This window comes from Zalophus californianus, chromosome X (genome assembly GCF_009762305.2).
Source record: "Zalophus californianus isolate mZalCal1 chromosome X, mZalCal1.pri.v2, whole genome shotgun sequence".
Classification (NCBI taxonomy): domain Eukaryota; kingdom Metazoa; phylum Chordata; class Mammalia; order Carnivora; family Otariidae; genus Zalophus; species Zalophus californianus.
In genome coordinates, this window is record NC_045612.1 from 41,212,147 (window position 1) to 41,229,093 (window position 16,947).

A 16,947-nucleotide genomic window follows, 5' to 3' on the forward strand; every position below is an offset into this window, starting at 1 on the left:
CCATACCTCAGTTTCCCATTTGCATTCAGGAGCTAGGACAGATGCCATTTCAGCCCCAAGCTCAAGTTAGAACCCAGTCATCCTGGCTCACTGGGAGACTGGTAATTTAGCCACTTATGAGGAGGTTCAGAGGACATAAAAGAGAAGTCTGGAAACAGCTGGAAGAGGTTTAATGTCTATACAACCTTCAATTTGTGCTGATACTAAGGAGAAGAAAACAATAAGATATGCTATTGCAAGACTATGCAGAAACTATAGTATGTATGTTATTTCATTAATAGGGTATTCTGTAATTGTAGTAAAATTTTTATGCTAAAGTTCTATTGTCAAAGTTTTTGTTTTGGGGTAGTAAGGTTTCTAGAAAGCAAATTCAACATTTGTTGTTGCTGTTTATTAATGTTTTCTGGAGGAAGGTTAGTCGGTAAACTCTACAGCATCAATGTATTTATTCAATCCTTTGGGATAATAAATTGTGCAATATCCAGAGCTGTTCAGACTCTGATAAGATAAGAATATTTGATGGTGCAAGGTGAAGCAACTACTGACTAGCAACATCGACACCACAGGTTAAAAACAATTATATTTGTCGGGCAGTAAAAAAGGATAAATAAGAGATTTAGGGGTTTCGGGCAAAGGAAACTTAGACAAAAGAGTGTAAGAAATTATGGTGATCCTTTGTCCTTGTATTAATCAGTTCTGTTTCCCTGTAACATAAGACCTTGGGACGGAGAATTCCAGTGAATAAATTGTTGCTGTAACCACAGGGAAAATATGAGCACAAAACCAAGCCACAACCTAGACTTCCAATGAAACTGGGACATGGTCTTCACTACTTGCCACTTTACCCTCAACCTTTCAGACCAGGTGACACTAGTACAAGAATGTATGGAAGGGACATGCACTTTGTACCTTAAATATTTCCAAACTCTAGGGAGTGCCATTTTTGTGTAGATCTAAAAAGCCCCATCTAAATTGATGTTTTAGTGTCAGACTAAAATATCATTGGCCAAAAAAAAAAAAAAAATGCAATAAGGGCTGAAAAGCAGGGCTCCCTGGAAGAAAAGGACCACGTCATTGTTTATCTTTAGCTACTCCCTGCTCACTCTTCTCCTACCACAACACCCAGCACAGTGCTGGTCATAAAGGGTATTCAAAATTGTGTTTAAATTGGAACTTCTTTTTGCACACATTCTCTTTAGGTACAGTTTGTGATAGGGGAATTACACTGGAAATTTCATTAATCATTAAAATTAGGAAGAGCATTGTGTTTAGAGATCTGGTATTCATCTTGACCTGACCATAAGAACCCAAGGGCACAAAAGTCACAGATGTCCCATTAGTATTCTATTAGGTCTCTGGATTAGAGAAAAAGAGAATTTGGTATGCCTTTGCAGAAATTTTGGTATCATTTAGTATTAAAAAACTCATAAACAAAGACACTCTACTGAGAATATTAAATTTCCTCCTGTGTGAAGTATTACAAAAGCGAACTTTTTGTACGAAGGTTCACACACTAAATATAAAAACAAACATAAACCGGTTTCGCTTGTGTTTTTATACTTTCACAATAAATTGTTTCTGAAAGTCAGTAAGGAAAATAAGCCTAGCCTGTAGAGAACTATACTTTGAAGTCACATTAACTTGATATAAAAGGTACCAACCACAATTAGTACAAAGAAATAGAACTAAAATGTTTGTCATCAACGGTCTAAAACATGCTGTTCTTATCAGAGTGAGATAACTAGTTTAGTCACTCCTTAACACTGACAATACTTTGATACAGTTGAAATCTGAGGCCAGGCTAATAAAATAAGGGAGGAGGAAAGAAGGAGGGAGGAGTTATCAAATGCATGGCAATATCAGTGTTTTCCAAATTCTATTTCAGGTGGTAAGTGTTTTAAGAAAAAAAGGGTTCTATAGATCAGTGAGTTTAGAAAATGATCCATGGAACAAAGTCGAACAGTGCTTCTTTAGCGTATCAGAGGCTCTGAGAAGCCGTGCAGTGATCTGCTTTGCCAATCTCCAAAAAAAAGTGCTACAGATGAGGGTAAGGAGGTTGTTAAACTATCCTTTAAAGAACCTGGCTGTGTAGTACTTCGTGCTTTATATGCTATTTGATTTATCCCTCACAATAACCCTACAAGGTAGGTACGATTATCACCTCCCATTCTATAGATGAAAAAACTGAGTCTTTTTTCGGTAAAGATTTTATTTATTTATTTGACAGAGAGAGACACAGCGAGAGAGGGAACACAAGCAGGGGCAGAGGGAGAGGGAGAAGCAGGCTTCCTGCTGAGCAGGGAGCCTGACGTGGGGCTCGATCCCAGGACCCTGAGATCATGACCCGAGTCGAAGGCAGATGCTTAACGACTGAGCCACCCAGGCGCCCCGAAAAAACTGAGTCTTAAAGGGGTTAATCTGGCTAAGGTTATAAAGCTATTACATGACAGAGTTGGGATTCAAATCAAAATCCATCTGATTCCTAAGTCCCCTCTCTTTGTCACCATGCCATTAAAAGGTCCATAGCCATTTCTATTGTTATAGTCTAACATCTTGATTTTAAGGAGTTGTTACTGCTTAAAATGGAAATGCACAGGGAGAAGAACAAGATAGTTGTTTCAGCTTCTTGATTATGTGATTTCTCCCTGCGTTTCTCAAAAACTAGCCAGAAAAACAGCAGTTTGGACGTCATGGGTTTTTTTCCCCCCTGCTTTTACATATAAAACAATTACATATTTCAAAACGTGGTAGTGAACAGCTACAATAACGGAAGGAGAAATACTACGTTTAGTAACAAAACCGTTAGCAAAAGGTTCAAGAGAACTAACATTTGCTAAATGTCCCTCCATGTCAAACATTTTATTTACAAAATCACAGAAAATGGGTATTGCTATTCCACGTTTTATGAACAAGATCAATGAAGTCCAGGTTCGCAACTTGCCCAAGATCACATATTTATTAATTCGTGGAACTGGAATTCAAGCTCAGCAGTCTGACTCAAGGACACCCATTCTTCCATTGTAATATGCTATCTTTCAATTTCAAATAGAACACATTCATCCTTGGTACACTAGATTGAAATAAAAACAGAGCAATCAGGGCGCCTGGGTGGCTCAGATGGTTAAGCGTCTGCCTTTGGCTCAGGTCATGATCCCAGGGTCCTGGGATCGGGTCCCGCATCGGGCTCCCTGCTCCTTGGGAGCCTGCTTCTCCCTCTGCTTCTCTCTCTCTCTCTCTCTCCCTCTGTCTCTCATGAATAAATAAATAAAATCTTTAAAAAAAAAACAGAGCAATCATGTAGCTCTCCTTATCATCAAAGAATAATCTGTTAGTCTTTAATTACATTACTCAAGGCAAGTCAACAACCTCTTCTTCACCCATTCAACCAAAAAGCATCAGTCCAATAGGAATGGCAGAAAGGGTTGGAGGACGGGGGCTAGGGCAAGGGAGGTGACTGGTGGGCTGGCACTAGCCAGTTTCAGTCTCTCTTAAACATCCTTGTCCTCTTGCCAAAAATGAAATGAAGGTGGCGGAAAACAAGACTTTGAAATACCACTAGGCTCAAAGTATTTTGGGACAATGTTAAACACAGGTTGCTCATAGGTCTATGAATGGAGACCTCACTCAACATAATCACATTTTTCTAGCCTTCATCTAAATGATTGTTGAGAGCCTCTAAAATAGAAAAGATGCACCACTTGAAAATATATTAATGGCTAAGTTACAAATCATAGTTATGTTCTTAAAACTTTCGGGAACATTACAAATGCTATTAAAATAAGCCAACTTCTGAGATCACCATAGGTTAGACCACAGGTTAGAAAAACAAATATGTAGGGGCGCCTGGGTGGCTCAGTTGGTTAAGCGACTGCCTTCGGCTCGGGTCATGATCCTGGAGTCCCAGGATCGAGTCCCACATTGGGCTCCCTGCTCAGCGGGGAGTCTGCTTCTCCCTCTGACCCTCTTCCCTCTCGTGCTCTCATTCTCTCTCAAATAAATAATAAATAAAATCTTTAAAAAAAAAAGAAAAACAAATATGTAGAATCCTTAAGGTGAAACACATGGAAAAGGTAAGCTGGAGCTAGAGTCAACATTACAAAGAAAATAAATAAGCAGAGAAAATCCTAAACCAGCATGATTGGGACAAATATAACAAACTGTATCTCACCAGGCTATCATTATGAACAAAAGTCACACAGGAAACCCTAATGGGTTGTGTTTCAAAAATTCATTTTAAGTCAGTTGTTGGGAAGCAGAGGCAACACATTTTCCCATAGTAATGTTGCTAAACAGTGTTTGGGTTCCCAAATGAGCCCACAAACGATTGCACGTGAAAGGCTTTGAGGACTAAAAACTGCAAAGCAAATATGATTATTTAACCCATATTTGTAATAAAACTTTGCAGGAAAGAGTATCACTGGAATACCTAAAGCAAAACCAACAAAAGCATTTCAAATTTATCTTAAATATTAGGACATAAGAAAATATATATTTAATCAGGAGGATTACATGGCTCTTGGGAGGTTTTTGTGGAGATTACAGGAGTAAATTATGGACACATTCAAGGTTGTTAGATATGACCGCAGTGATTTGTTATGATGTTTAATTTCACTTCAAAAGAAGTGGAACAACATAGAAGAAAGCTCAGACTTTTTAAAAGATTTATTTATTTATCTGAGAGAGAGAAAAAGAGAGTGTGTGAGCTGGGGGAGGGGCAGAGGGAGAGACAGAATCTCAAGCAGACTCCCCACTGAGCAGGGAGCCCGACTGGGGCTCCCTGAGATCATCACCAAGCTGAAATCAAGAATCAGATGCTTAATCAACAGCCACCCAGGCACCCTGGAAGCTCAGATTTTTTAAAAACGAAGAGGGGGCTCCAAGAGTGTGTGAGGGTGTGTGTGTGTATGTGCAAGATTATCTAAGGTAGAATTAATCAAGCTATGAAAGGCAGGGGAAGAGGGTGGAAAAGTAGGATACAAAAATCTGTCCTCAGAGGAAAAGAAGTGGTACAGAAGGTACCCTTGAATTTGAATTTCTTATGTGAACTGCTAATTGGTGGAGTTTTGTCTAGCAGACTATCACTTCAAGGGAAATGCTAATTTTAAAAACAAGTAATTCAATGTTAATGATGTCTTAAATATCATCTTGATTGAGCTTGTATGTTCGGCATATCACCAATAAAATGTAAAATAAGAACACCATGATTCTCCTCTGCCCTTACTCTAACAAATTTTCCTCTTTTCTTGAATGACAAAAACTACCGTCATCAGATGAACCCAGTGTGTCATAGGTAAGAATTGCCAATGTATCAAATTCTTCATACAAAGCTGTTAAACTTAGCAGCGCTTTTCTTAGAAGCACTGAAAAGAACAGATATTGAAGGGGGCAAGTGAGGGGAAGCAGGCTTCTTATGGGAAAGAAACAAAAATACCGAGAAAGGTGAGAGGTGTGCGGATGTGTAAGCGGGGGTGGGGGGGTGCGGGGGGGGGAGGGGAAATATATAGTGATAGGAAGGGTAAAGAGAAATAGTTCATATTAAAATAGGAAAAGTCAGTCTTTAAAATTATTTGGTGTTCAAGGTTATTTTACATATGAAGAAACCAATTAGTGTTAACAAGAAAGGACCACGTTAATAATTATACGGGTTAGATATATTCAAAAGGCCAAAAGCAGTTCTTTAAATTTTCGTAATAGTCTGTAAATCATTTCTATTATCAGATAGGATTTGCTCCTATTGTTGCTATAGTCACATTATTAATGCTTTCTTTAGGATTATCAATGCTATAGGAATATTTTTTGAGTTTTTAAAAAATAACTGATTTTTTCTGATTACAAGTATAAAATATATTCCGCATAGGAAATTCAGAAAATACAGAAAAACATGATGAAAAGAATAATAATCGTCCATAATTCTGCCAACCGGAAATAGTCAAGGTTAACATTTAAACTAAGACTTTTTAGTTGCAGGCAGCATTTCACTAAGCTACTTCAACATTTTATCTGAAACAATAATGACTAATATCTTGAGAGAAAAACACACACACACACACACACACACACATCATCATCATCATCATCAAGTGAGTTCTAGACCATCTTCTTTCAAAAAAGCTCAAAATAAATAGGGTTAACTTAAAATTACTGATTTGTAGCTAACTTGAGCTTTCAAGCATTAAAACCAAGTAAATCACGACTAGGTTCTGAACCTAACAGCCTCCATGAAGTCAGGCATGAATCACCAAACTTTCTTTTCCAAAGAAATCAATATTGTAACAAACCTATGGGTAAATTCAAGCAGCAAGCATGTGCCCTGATATATAGAAAGACATACATACATACTTAAAGAGAAAAAAGAACAGGAAATAGGACAACAAAGAGCCCTTGTGCTCTGCTTTGCTCATTGGGCTCCAAAGTGGGTGTTAACAGCAAAATGTAGCAACTCTGAACTGGCTTGGTAACTGCATCAAAAAGGGCACGTCCTCTGTGCTTGGAAAGCACTCCCCTACAGTATGTAGCTGAGGATCACCACAGGTAACTAGCTCCAGAGCAGCAAGGTGACGGTTTCTGTGGGTGACTCAGTTCCTACCACACGCTAACAAGAGGTCACTCCCTCAGGACATAAACTTCAAAAATTCTTCATCTTGGGGTGTGACGTAGTCTTCAGGGTTCTGGTACGGTTCTGTTTCTTGATCTAGGCGCTTGCTGCACAGGCATGTTCACTTTGTGAAAATCCACTGAGCTACAGACTAATGATTTCTGTACCCTTTTGGTATGTTACACTTCAACAAAATTTGCATATACAAAAAATTCTTCATCCCCAGAAAATATTTGTAGTACCCTATCAAGTAAACTCTGGGCAAAACTCCAACAACAGTGTACAGTTCAGTGGCCATCATGAAAACGAAAAGCCATTTTAGCCAATAAGGTGCTACTTAACCAAGCAACAGGGAAACTAGGTGCAAACCTCATTTGTGACAAAGAATCACTTCTAGGAATATCATAGAAGAAGAGGAACTAAAAGCACACAGGGTGATCATTGTATGCTTTTTAGTTTTTTGAGAGGTGATCAAACCTCTCAAAAGATCAAGGCCACAACAGGCAACGCATATGGGTTAGACCAGATCACGTTTATGGCCAGAAGTATCCATTTAGGTAAAGCTCTATAGAGCATATTTTTTGTTTTAAATTTTCCAATTCATACCCCTCCCTGTCACCATTTCTGCACTTCCTTTCTGCTGGTTAATGAAAGAGAAGATTGATCCCTAACCCCCCAGTCAAAAACTACCCCCTTCAACTTATAAGGAAATCCTCTATTTTTAATTACATGGGGAAATGCTTACAATAACAAGTTGGATACAAAATCGTACATACAGTATATAATTATAATTCTTTAAATATATATGCAGAGCAAAAGAAGAAAATGACAACAAAAACACCCCAAAATGCTAAAATGGTTATATCTATAGATTTTTATGTTTTTCTTTAAATTGTATTTTAATGCTACATTAATATTCGTTAAAAAACTGTTATGATCAAAGCAGGATATAAAACCCTATCTATACATGAAAAAGGAGACAAGAAGGAATATTACTGGAATTATGCATAGCTTTTTAGTTTTATACTTTTCTGTATTTTCCAAGTTTTCTGCAAGAAGCGGGATTAATTTTATCATCAGAAATAACATGGAAAATGTCTTTGATACTCCCCTGTTTACTCCATTTAAGCCTGGGAACAGAGATTAAATATGGCATTCTGTAGGAGATAACACATCTTCCAGGGACTGAGGGGGATGTGGAGTTCTTTATGTGCCTAAAAAAACAATTTGCTGATCAAGGTATATTTCTTTTTTTTTTTTTTAAGGTTTTTATGTAATGGAATTCCACATATCACCAACATGTTCAATGGAAGCATTTTGATTGGAGACATAAATTGAATGCTGGTGTAAACCAAGTTTTTAAAACAAAACAAAACAAAACAAAAAAACAGAACAGGGAAAGTTCAATGTAAATACTCACTCTATCTGTTACCTAGGTCATTTCATCATTAAAACCCCATAAACTGGCCTATGATGGTAATCACCATAAAAATTAGGGGGCTTGCAATCTGGAAGCATTTGTACACTCTTATTTCTTCTACTTTACCTTAATTATTTCAGATATTCAGGCAAGAAGCTCAGTATGCATACAATAGATCCTTGATAAAAGCTCAATGAATTGAACTTTTTAAAAGATTTTACTTATTTGAGGGAGAGGGAGACCGAGGGAGGAAGGAACATGAGCAGAGAGAGAAAAACAGACTCCCCGCTAAGCAGGGAGCCCTGATACCAGGACCCTGAGGTCATGACCTGGGCCAAAGAGCAGATGCCTAGCTGACTGAGCCATGTAGGCGCCCCTCAATGAATTGAACATTAATCCCCTTCCCTATTAGATACTTTTCTAGCAAATCTTGTGACCCTCTGGCATTCTTGGGTACTTAGAGCAACCCAACAAGCATTTTTAGAGCGTAGAGTACAAAGGTTCCCATGAGGAAGACGAAAATTAATCAAACGTTACAGTCCAGTAGGAAGGTAAGGTAAGTAAACATATAACTACCAGCGAAATGCAAAAAGTACTATAAGACATGGAGTGCCATGAGAGCAAAACAAAAGGATTATTTTGGTTTTGGTGTGGGCTGTGGTGGGAAGAGGAAAAGAAGGAATTGAGAAAGGTTTCAAAGATGAGGAGGCATCTGTGTTGGGTTCTGAAGGATAGGTAAGTTTTTGGCCAGCTGAGCTGGGAAGAAAAGGGTATGGAGGCAAAAGCAGTACAAAGGAATGATAATGAGAAAGGACAAAGGGCATTTAGGGGTCAACATGAGAGAAGAGGTATATAGAGCTTTGAAAGGGTGTCGGGACCAGATTCAGAGGCTTATGTGCCATGCTGGGAAATACAGTCTAAAATTCGTAAGTAATGGCATAGATGGGATCAGAGCTGTGTTCCAGTGGTATATGTGTAAGAACACCGGGAAGAAACGACTGGAGGTGGAGACCAATTAGAAGCCTAAGCATTGGGGCGCCTGGGTGGCTCAGATGGTTAAGCGTCTGCCTTCGGCTCAGGTGATCCTGAGGGTCCTAGGATCGAGTCCCGCATCAGGCTCCCTGCTCCCTGGGAGCCTGCTTCTCCCTCTGCCTCTCTCTCTCTCTCTGTCTCTCATGAATAAATAAATAAAATCTTTAAAAAAAAAAAGAAGCCTAAGCATTTGTTCCTATGAGAAGACACAGGAACTAAAAGCAGGGTAATAACAGTTGAAAGGAAGAAGGGGACATTATGTGAGAAGATTTAAAGTGATAGAAATCATCTGGACGTGGCAGTTATTCATCGGAGGTTGGGGCTGCTGGTGGCCTGGGTGTGAATGTAAGGAAGAAGAGGTGTTGGATGAATGAATTAATAAAACAACAGAAATAAAACAAAAGAGAAGCAAGAGAAACAAGACTGCTTGGGAGAATTTCAAAGGAGTGGTCAACAGTGTTAAATACAGTACTGCAGAGATATCAAAAAGGATGTATCTAGAAATTGATTTTGAACCAGTACTTTACATTGGTAAATCATCACGACCCAGTCTCTTCTCATCCTCTTTGGAAACTCTCTATTAAAAAAGGTTCTTTTCAAAGTCAACATCCTAGACAAAAAAAAGCAGACTAAAAATTAAATGTCATGTGGCTGACAAGGGACTGGGTGGTGATAAATCAGTGTAAAATATTATCTCAAAGTCCTTTGTGAAGGAGAAGACTGGTAGCTTGAGGGAGAAGCAGTTATATGAAAAAAGAATGACAAACACAGGTGGGCCCAAAGATCATTTTCTTGTAAAGAATTCAGTCGACTCAGCCAATTCCTAAAGTGTTGAAGTTAGCATTTTAGGTAATGTGGACTTTGAAGTACTCCAGGCTATTCATCTTCAAATGATGTACTACCAACATCAGATTCCATTTTTGTTTTCTAAAATACATTTAACTATCTTAATTGTCATAAAAACACTTTTTTAGTAGCTTCCAATATGCCAGGCACTGTGTTAAACACTGTATTTGCATTATCTCATTTAATCCCTGAGATCTTTTTTTTCAAAGATTTTATTTATTTGTCAGAGAGCGCGAGAGAGCGAGAGAGCAAGAGAGCGAGAGAGAGAGAGAGAGCACGCGCACACCAGCAGGGGGAGCGGCAGGCAGAGGGAGAGGGAGAAGCAGGCTCCCAATTGAGCAGGGAGCCCAATGCAAGACTCGATCCCAGGACCCCGGGATCATGACCTGAGCCGAAGGCAGCTGCTTAACCGACTGAGCCACCCAGGTGTCCCTCCCAGCGATCTTATGAGGCAAGGTTATCATTATGCCCAACCTAAACAGGAGAAAACAGAGACTTAAAGAAGTAAAACGGCCTAAGATTTTAAAAATAAAGAAAGTCCCTGACTTCCGATGATTCAACTTAATGACTGTATCAAAGCAAAATGCATTCAGTAGAAACTGTACTTCACATTTGGAACGTTGATCTTTTCGGGAGCTAGCAATTTGCAGGAGATCCGCTCTTAGGACGCTGGGCAGCGGCAGCCACCAGGGACTCCCAGTCAGACAAGCGGTCATGGTGGTAAACAATCTGTACATTTATATCCCTTCTGTACCATACAACCATTCTGTTTTTCCCTTTCATTTCAGCATTCAATAAATCACACGAGACAGTCAATACTTATCAAATAGGCTTTGGGTTAGATGATTTTGCCCAACTGTAGGCTAATGTAGGTGTTCTGAGCACGTTTAAGGTAGGTTAGGCTAAACTATATTCGGTAGGTTAAGGTGTATTAAACACATTTTCGACTTAATATTTTCAACTTACCATGGGTTTATCAGGGACGTAACCCCGTCATAAGTCGAGGAAGTTCTGTAGTTTAAGTGGCAGAGCCCGACCTCTTAATGTGTTTCAACAATGTATACAAAGCAACTGTTTTATACATCCCGTTGGAGACCACCAAATCATTGACTTAAACTGCTTGGTTTATTCACTTTTTTTTTTTTTTAACAGCCCTCAGGAATAACGCTTCTCCTGTCATGCCTTTGAATATGTTTCAAGTTCCTGTAAATGTGTCATGGATTAGAAAGGTTGTAGCTCTCTTTCAATTAATTCATGTCTGCACATATTGACTCAAGGAAAATTGTACAAGCAAGTACCTACACCACTGCAACCTGTGGGCTGTGCTCAATTAGACAGCATGCAAGGTTCAGGCCCATCTGCCTGGGAAAAGCAGAACAGTTAGTTGCACAATAGCAAGTGCAGTGTGTCTCACAGTGACAATTCTACATTTTACATGGCTTTTGTGCTTACTCTCAGTTTTGGTTGCTTATTTCATTCTCATACTTCAGATAAGCTATATGAATAGTGATTAACCTTGGAAACCAAAAATTTCTAATTTTCTTCCAGGATTCTGGATCAATTTGATTGAAAAATACCCAGAGACTGCAAGACAAACTGTTAGTAAACATCTATCATTTGCAATTATTTATCTGTGTGAATCAGGATTTTCTGGACACTTTGCAACCAAAATGAGATATGGGAACAAACCGCATTGCTTGATGCAAGGCTAAAACCACCTTCTGTGACATTTTGGTATATATAAAAACAGCCTCAGGGTGTCTGGGTGGCTCAGTGGGTGAAGCGTCTGCCTTTGGCTCAGGTTGTAATCCCAGGGTCCTAGGATCCAGCCCCACATCTGGCTCCCCACTCAGCGAGAAGCCTGTTTTCCCTCTCCCTCTGCCCTTCCCCCCCCCCCCAACCCCAGCTGGTGCTCTCTCTCTCTTTCTCTCTTGAATAAATCAATCTTTAAAAAAAAGCCTCATTTTCCCAATTGAATGCTCTTTAAAGTGGAGTTTCTCTCCAATAAACAAAAGTTTTAAAGCAACTGCTCTAAACCAGTTAGTTCTGTTACTTCAAAGAAATGGGTCTTCATGTTCCCAGGCCTGTGATAGGTGAGAGTATGGATGTTCAGCATAAACTTAAAGAACAAACAATTCCAGCACAGGCTCCGCTGAGAGTGGGTCAAGGGAGGTTTCATAAACACCTAGGACAGCAATGGCTTTTCAACATTTGGTGGCCCTTGTATAATTCAAGCCAATACTCATTGAATTAATCAACACTTAAACCTCAATCCCACCTCTTTGCCACGAAGATCCCGGGTAAGTTGTTTCTGACCAGAGATTACAATGAACCCTAGGCTTACTCTCAGGAATGAACAAAGCAAAACACACAGAACTTTGGGAACAAATGTTCAACAACACACGTGCATGAAATGCAAAGTGATTTTCTCCCCCTGTGTTGAAAAGCCGTTTCTCTAGGAGTTTACAGAAGAAATGTGATTCTATACTTAAAGTAACTAGCTAGTTTTTTGATGGCTAGTTACCCTAATGGTAAAGTTTGCTATAGTTATCATATCCGGAAGAAATTTTAAAGTCACCAAATACCTTTCTGACTGTAATTTAGCTAAGCGGTCAATATTTAGGGCTTTATTACTATATAGTATCCTAAAACAAAACAGCCATGATTAAATTCAAACTGACAGCTGCATGAACATTTATCTGTATGTTTTCTGCATCTTGTTAGCATTAACCTATTGTAATAACTAACTTTAATTGAGTGTAATTACTATCTGCTAGGTGGTTTAGATTTATTATCCTTAAGAATCATGGCCATGTAAGTATCTCCATCTTACGGAGGCACAAATGGAGTCTCAGTAAAGTTAAAGAACCTGACCAAGGACACAAAGCTATTGTGTAGTAAAACCAGAATTTGATACCCATTCTTGACTACAGTGCCTGTGCTTTTCCTAGTGCACCATATGGTCTCTGAATAACATATGAGTAAGATGTATGTAGAGTGCCTGGCACTCAGTGGGAGCTCAACAAAAGTTAATTTTATTGTCCCTCAAAACTATCGGACAAATATAAGCCTATATTCTTAACAGAATTAGGATGAAAGCACTCTAAACGGGAATTTTAATTAAAGGGTACTCTTCATTTCCCAATCATCTATGCAAATGAATCTCATTTGGAGGAGACAAAGTCAAACCCTTCCATTTACCTAGCCAATGGAAATTTAAGGACTTTAAATTTTACCAAATCCTTCGCTGTCATTTTTATTAGGCGTTAAAAAGTAATTTCATTCTAACCAATGAATTATCAACCAAGAGAGATACAGCTGCTCCTTTAACAGACATTCAAATCTAAGAATCACAGCAATTTAGAGCTGGAAGGGATCTTAAGAGTTCATCTAGTTCGCTTTTGCCTCTGCACACTCTGCCAGTTTGGCCTCCACCCTCTACCTCTCTATTATTATTTGGCTAGTGAGTAATTTGTACAAGGTCACAAAACTGCTAGAGGCACAGAAGGGACCAAAAGAACTCGGGTCTCCTGAGTTCCAGTTCAGTGCTCTTTCCATTATACCACCCAGCCACTCAATGCGAATGCTCTCTCTAGGCAGGGCCAAAACCACTGCTTTTAAGACAAACGCAAAACCTCTAGCACTTAAATAAGCAGATTCATCTCCCCAGTGACTCCCTAAAAGACTAATCCTATCAGCTAGCCTTTACTGAGAAGGATGATGTGTTAAACTCTTTACAGGCATTATTTCATCTCATCCTCAAGGCAAACCTGTGGGAGTAGTTCTTTCTTAGTTCTTTCCCTTTTGATGGATGAGGGAACACAGACTCCAAGACTTCAAATAAGTTGCCGAAGGTCACAGGACTAGTTAGCAATGGAGCCGGAATCTACCCAAGGTCTGACTTGGGCCCCCCAGCTCTCAACAACTATGATATACTACTATTATGTGTCCCTTCCCTTCTATCCAATTTTTTTTCCTCTGTCCTTTGGGGCTTAGGATCATACATATGCTAAGACTACCTAATCACAAATAAGGTTTCTGGAAGAATCACCGAACAGGGAAAAACAGTAACCCACAACATCTCCACAAACTGAAGACCCACCCGGACTACTTTTTCCCGAACGTCTGGGCCTTTGCTACCCTCATGCACAAAGCTCTTTTTTCAGTAACATTAATCACCTGTTTCGCCACTCAATAACCTAAATCGGATTTTTCAAAGGCCAACAAAAGCACTGATACCGACAATCACTTGGGACCTGAGACCCCCACCCCCCACCCCCCGGGGGCAGAGAAGAGCCCAAGAACTAGGCAAACTTTCTGCCCAAACTGCAATGAGGTTAACAGGACACAGTAACACAATCTCGTACCTGATACTAGGAAACATGGAGAGAAAAACAGGGAGAGAAGAGGGAAAGCCCTGCCTTGGGCCTGAGGCTGTTAAACAGGGAAAGAGTGAGGAAGGGTTTTCCAGGCCGCCTTCTCTCCAGTCATTATTTCAAAGCCAGTGCCCACCACCAAAGCAGCCAGGGCAAGACACCCTTGTGGAACACCAAGAAAAGGCGACGCAAAGAGCCCAAACAGTCCTTCTCGAGTTGCCAGCCTCCGCACTCGGTTTGTCTTACCCTTTTCCCCCCAGCCAGGCAAAATCTGGAGGATTTTTCTCGCCCAACCCCCCACGCAGGGTGAAATCTCGGGAAGGAGAGGACCCTGCCTCACTCGGTGGAGACAGAAAGGACACTCGCTTTCCTTCGGAGCAAGGGGATAGGGGGAAGACAGCACGGAGGAAAATAAGAAAGAAAAAAAAAAGCCACAAAAAACAAAAACTGGCCTCGGCAGGGGGTTGATGGGGTGCAATGTAGTAGCTGCACTCACCCGGGTGAGACATGGGGATGACCTCATTGCGGGTCCCCGGGAAGTTAAAGATGACGGCTCCAGACGCCCCTCTCTCGTAAGCCAGATGGATCTTGTCCGCGAAGGTGCAGCCCCCGCCGCGCTGGATGAGGGCCAACCAAGAGACCTGCACGGTGCTTCCCCAGTCCCCTGGGACCGTGGGCACCGTGAAATTCGTGTGCGGGTTACAGGCGTTGAGCGCCCCTGGCCCGTCGGGCGGCACCAGGACCCCAGCCACAGGCTCCAGTGGCGAATCCTGGCCGTACACGCCCTCCTCGCTCAGCTCCCACACTGTGCGGTTCACTCCGGTGTGCGGAACCCGCCAGGACACGTTGAGGTACGCGGTCCACACTGCCTCGGCTCCCCGGGAGCCGGGGGCATGGGGGCTCAGCGCCAGCAGGAAGCACCACGCCAGCAATCGGGAAAAGCCGCAGCCGCCGCGGCACAAGACCCCGGCCCCGGGCGGCGGCCCCATGGCGCGCGCGCTCTGCGGTTCCCGAGGGCCCCTGGCACGCGCCCTCCCGGCTCTCCGCAGGACCCCGGCCGGGCCCAGGTGCGTGCCAGGTGGGGAGGGGCCGGCGCGCGCGGGGAGCGAGGTGGGAGCCGCGAGGCACGTAGCGTCGCGCCGAGCGGTTGCGGCAGATGCAGCTCCTCGCAGCTCCGGTCCTCTGCTCTCCGCTACTGCTGCGGCCGCGTCGGGCTCTGGGGCTTTAGCAAGAAGCTCCGCCCAGACGACTGGGGGTAGAGGTGGCAGGGAGGGAGGAAAGGACACTGCGGGATCCGCCTCTTAAAAGGGTAACGGGATGGGCAGGCGTTAGGGTAGGCGTTCAGGCTGTGCGGCCAGGTGTGTCGCGGCGTGTTCTAAAAAGATGGACAGGCCGGGAACTACAGAATCTGCGACCATAAAAGCTCTCCGGTAGGATCCGAGTCCGTTTTGAATTGCGAGAATGGGTTTTTCCCTCCGAACATTTGCCTAAAGGCCGTTTCAGGCTTAAGGTGCCAGAATGTGAAAGTACTTCTGAAAAGCACAGATCCGAAGGGTCTGAGCTGGAGTCAAGGGATTTTTGGGTAGGTGGGTGGTGCTGGGGGCAGCTGTTCATATTGAGTCTCCGGTGTGGGGGGGGGAAGGGCAGGAAAAGTGCGTGGTTACTTTTTTTTTTTTTTTTTAACCTTTCTCCTTTCCAGCTCCAGACAGGCGTCATACCTGGGTATTTTCTTACGCTTACCTCATGCTAAATAGACTGCATCAGAAGCCTCTTCTGAAAGTAATCTTAGTCCTCAAAAGAATTAACGTTTCCATACACCTCAAAACTAAGCCTCTTTTCTTCATCTTCCACAGACCAGGTTTACTCAAATCTATATATCTGCACTATTTCTGACCTTAACTACACAATCCTTCCCCATTTCCCGCCAACTGAAAGGGCCCTGACTCACCTTGGCGGTTCATTCATGGCACGGTTGCATTATGATTCCTCCTTCCTTTAAGTGTACAAGTTTTATCTACCCAGTCTATTATTGCATTTAATAAGTGCTCCAGATTGAACTGAGTTAATACACCTGTTTTATGACTGGATTGAACTGAGTTAATACACCTGTTTTATGACAGCAATGGATAACTTTTGACCTTGGGGAAATTACTTCTCTGTGCCTCAGATTCCTCATCATCTGTAAAATGGGGATAATAATATTACCTACCTCATAAAGTTGTTCAGACGATTAAATGAGTTCATACGTGTAAAGCATGGAGAACAGTGCTTAGCAGAGTGTAAAAAATATATCTGTTAAATACTATTATTACTAAACAGGGTCAGGGACCCCACCATACCTTTTAAATAATCTTAAAGTTGACACTTTGAGATAAAAATCAGAGAAAATGATGTTCAGGATGTTTTAGCCACTTTTTCAGTTCAAAGGGATATAATTCACTTTATCCAGCCCAGCATTTGTTAAATTCCCAATCAATCAGTCCCCTCAGTCCTTGGCCCAACATTTACTTAATCAGTATTATTCCCAAAGATTAAGCATGGGACAGTTCTTCACTTGATACTCTTATGGCTTGAGAGAAACCTAGAGGAAAATTAACACCATAACTAAACAGCCTGTAGAATCCAAATAAATGGGCAGTTCTGTGAAACATAAACCCTATATACTGAAAAGGATGTTA

At 41.4% G+C, this 16,947-nt stretch overlaps 1 protein-coding gene across 2 annotated transcripts in view; it reads right to left on the reverse strand.

Annotated features, from left to right (window-relative positions):
- The window catches only part of RNF128 (ring finger protein 128), a 109,406-nt gene that overhangs the window by 46,115 nt on the left and 46,344 nt on the right, over positions 1-16,947 (reverse strand). Inside the window, exon 1 of one of the 2 annotated variants that reach the window (XM_027607520.1) lies at positions 14,766-15,478. The exons of the other annotated variant lie outside the window; for it this stretch is intronic. Coding sequence (XP_027463321.1) covers positions 14,766-15,258 — 493 coding nt within the window. The 5' untranslated portion in view covers positions 15,259-15,478. Of the gene's footprint in view, positions 1-14,765; positions 15,479-16,947 lie in introns of those variants that run through there. 2 annotated transcript variants of the gene reach the window in all.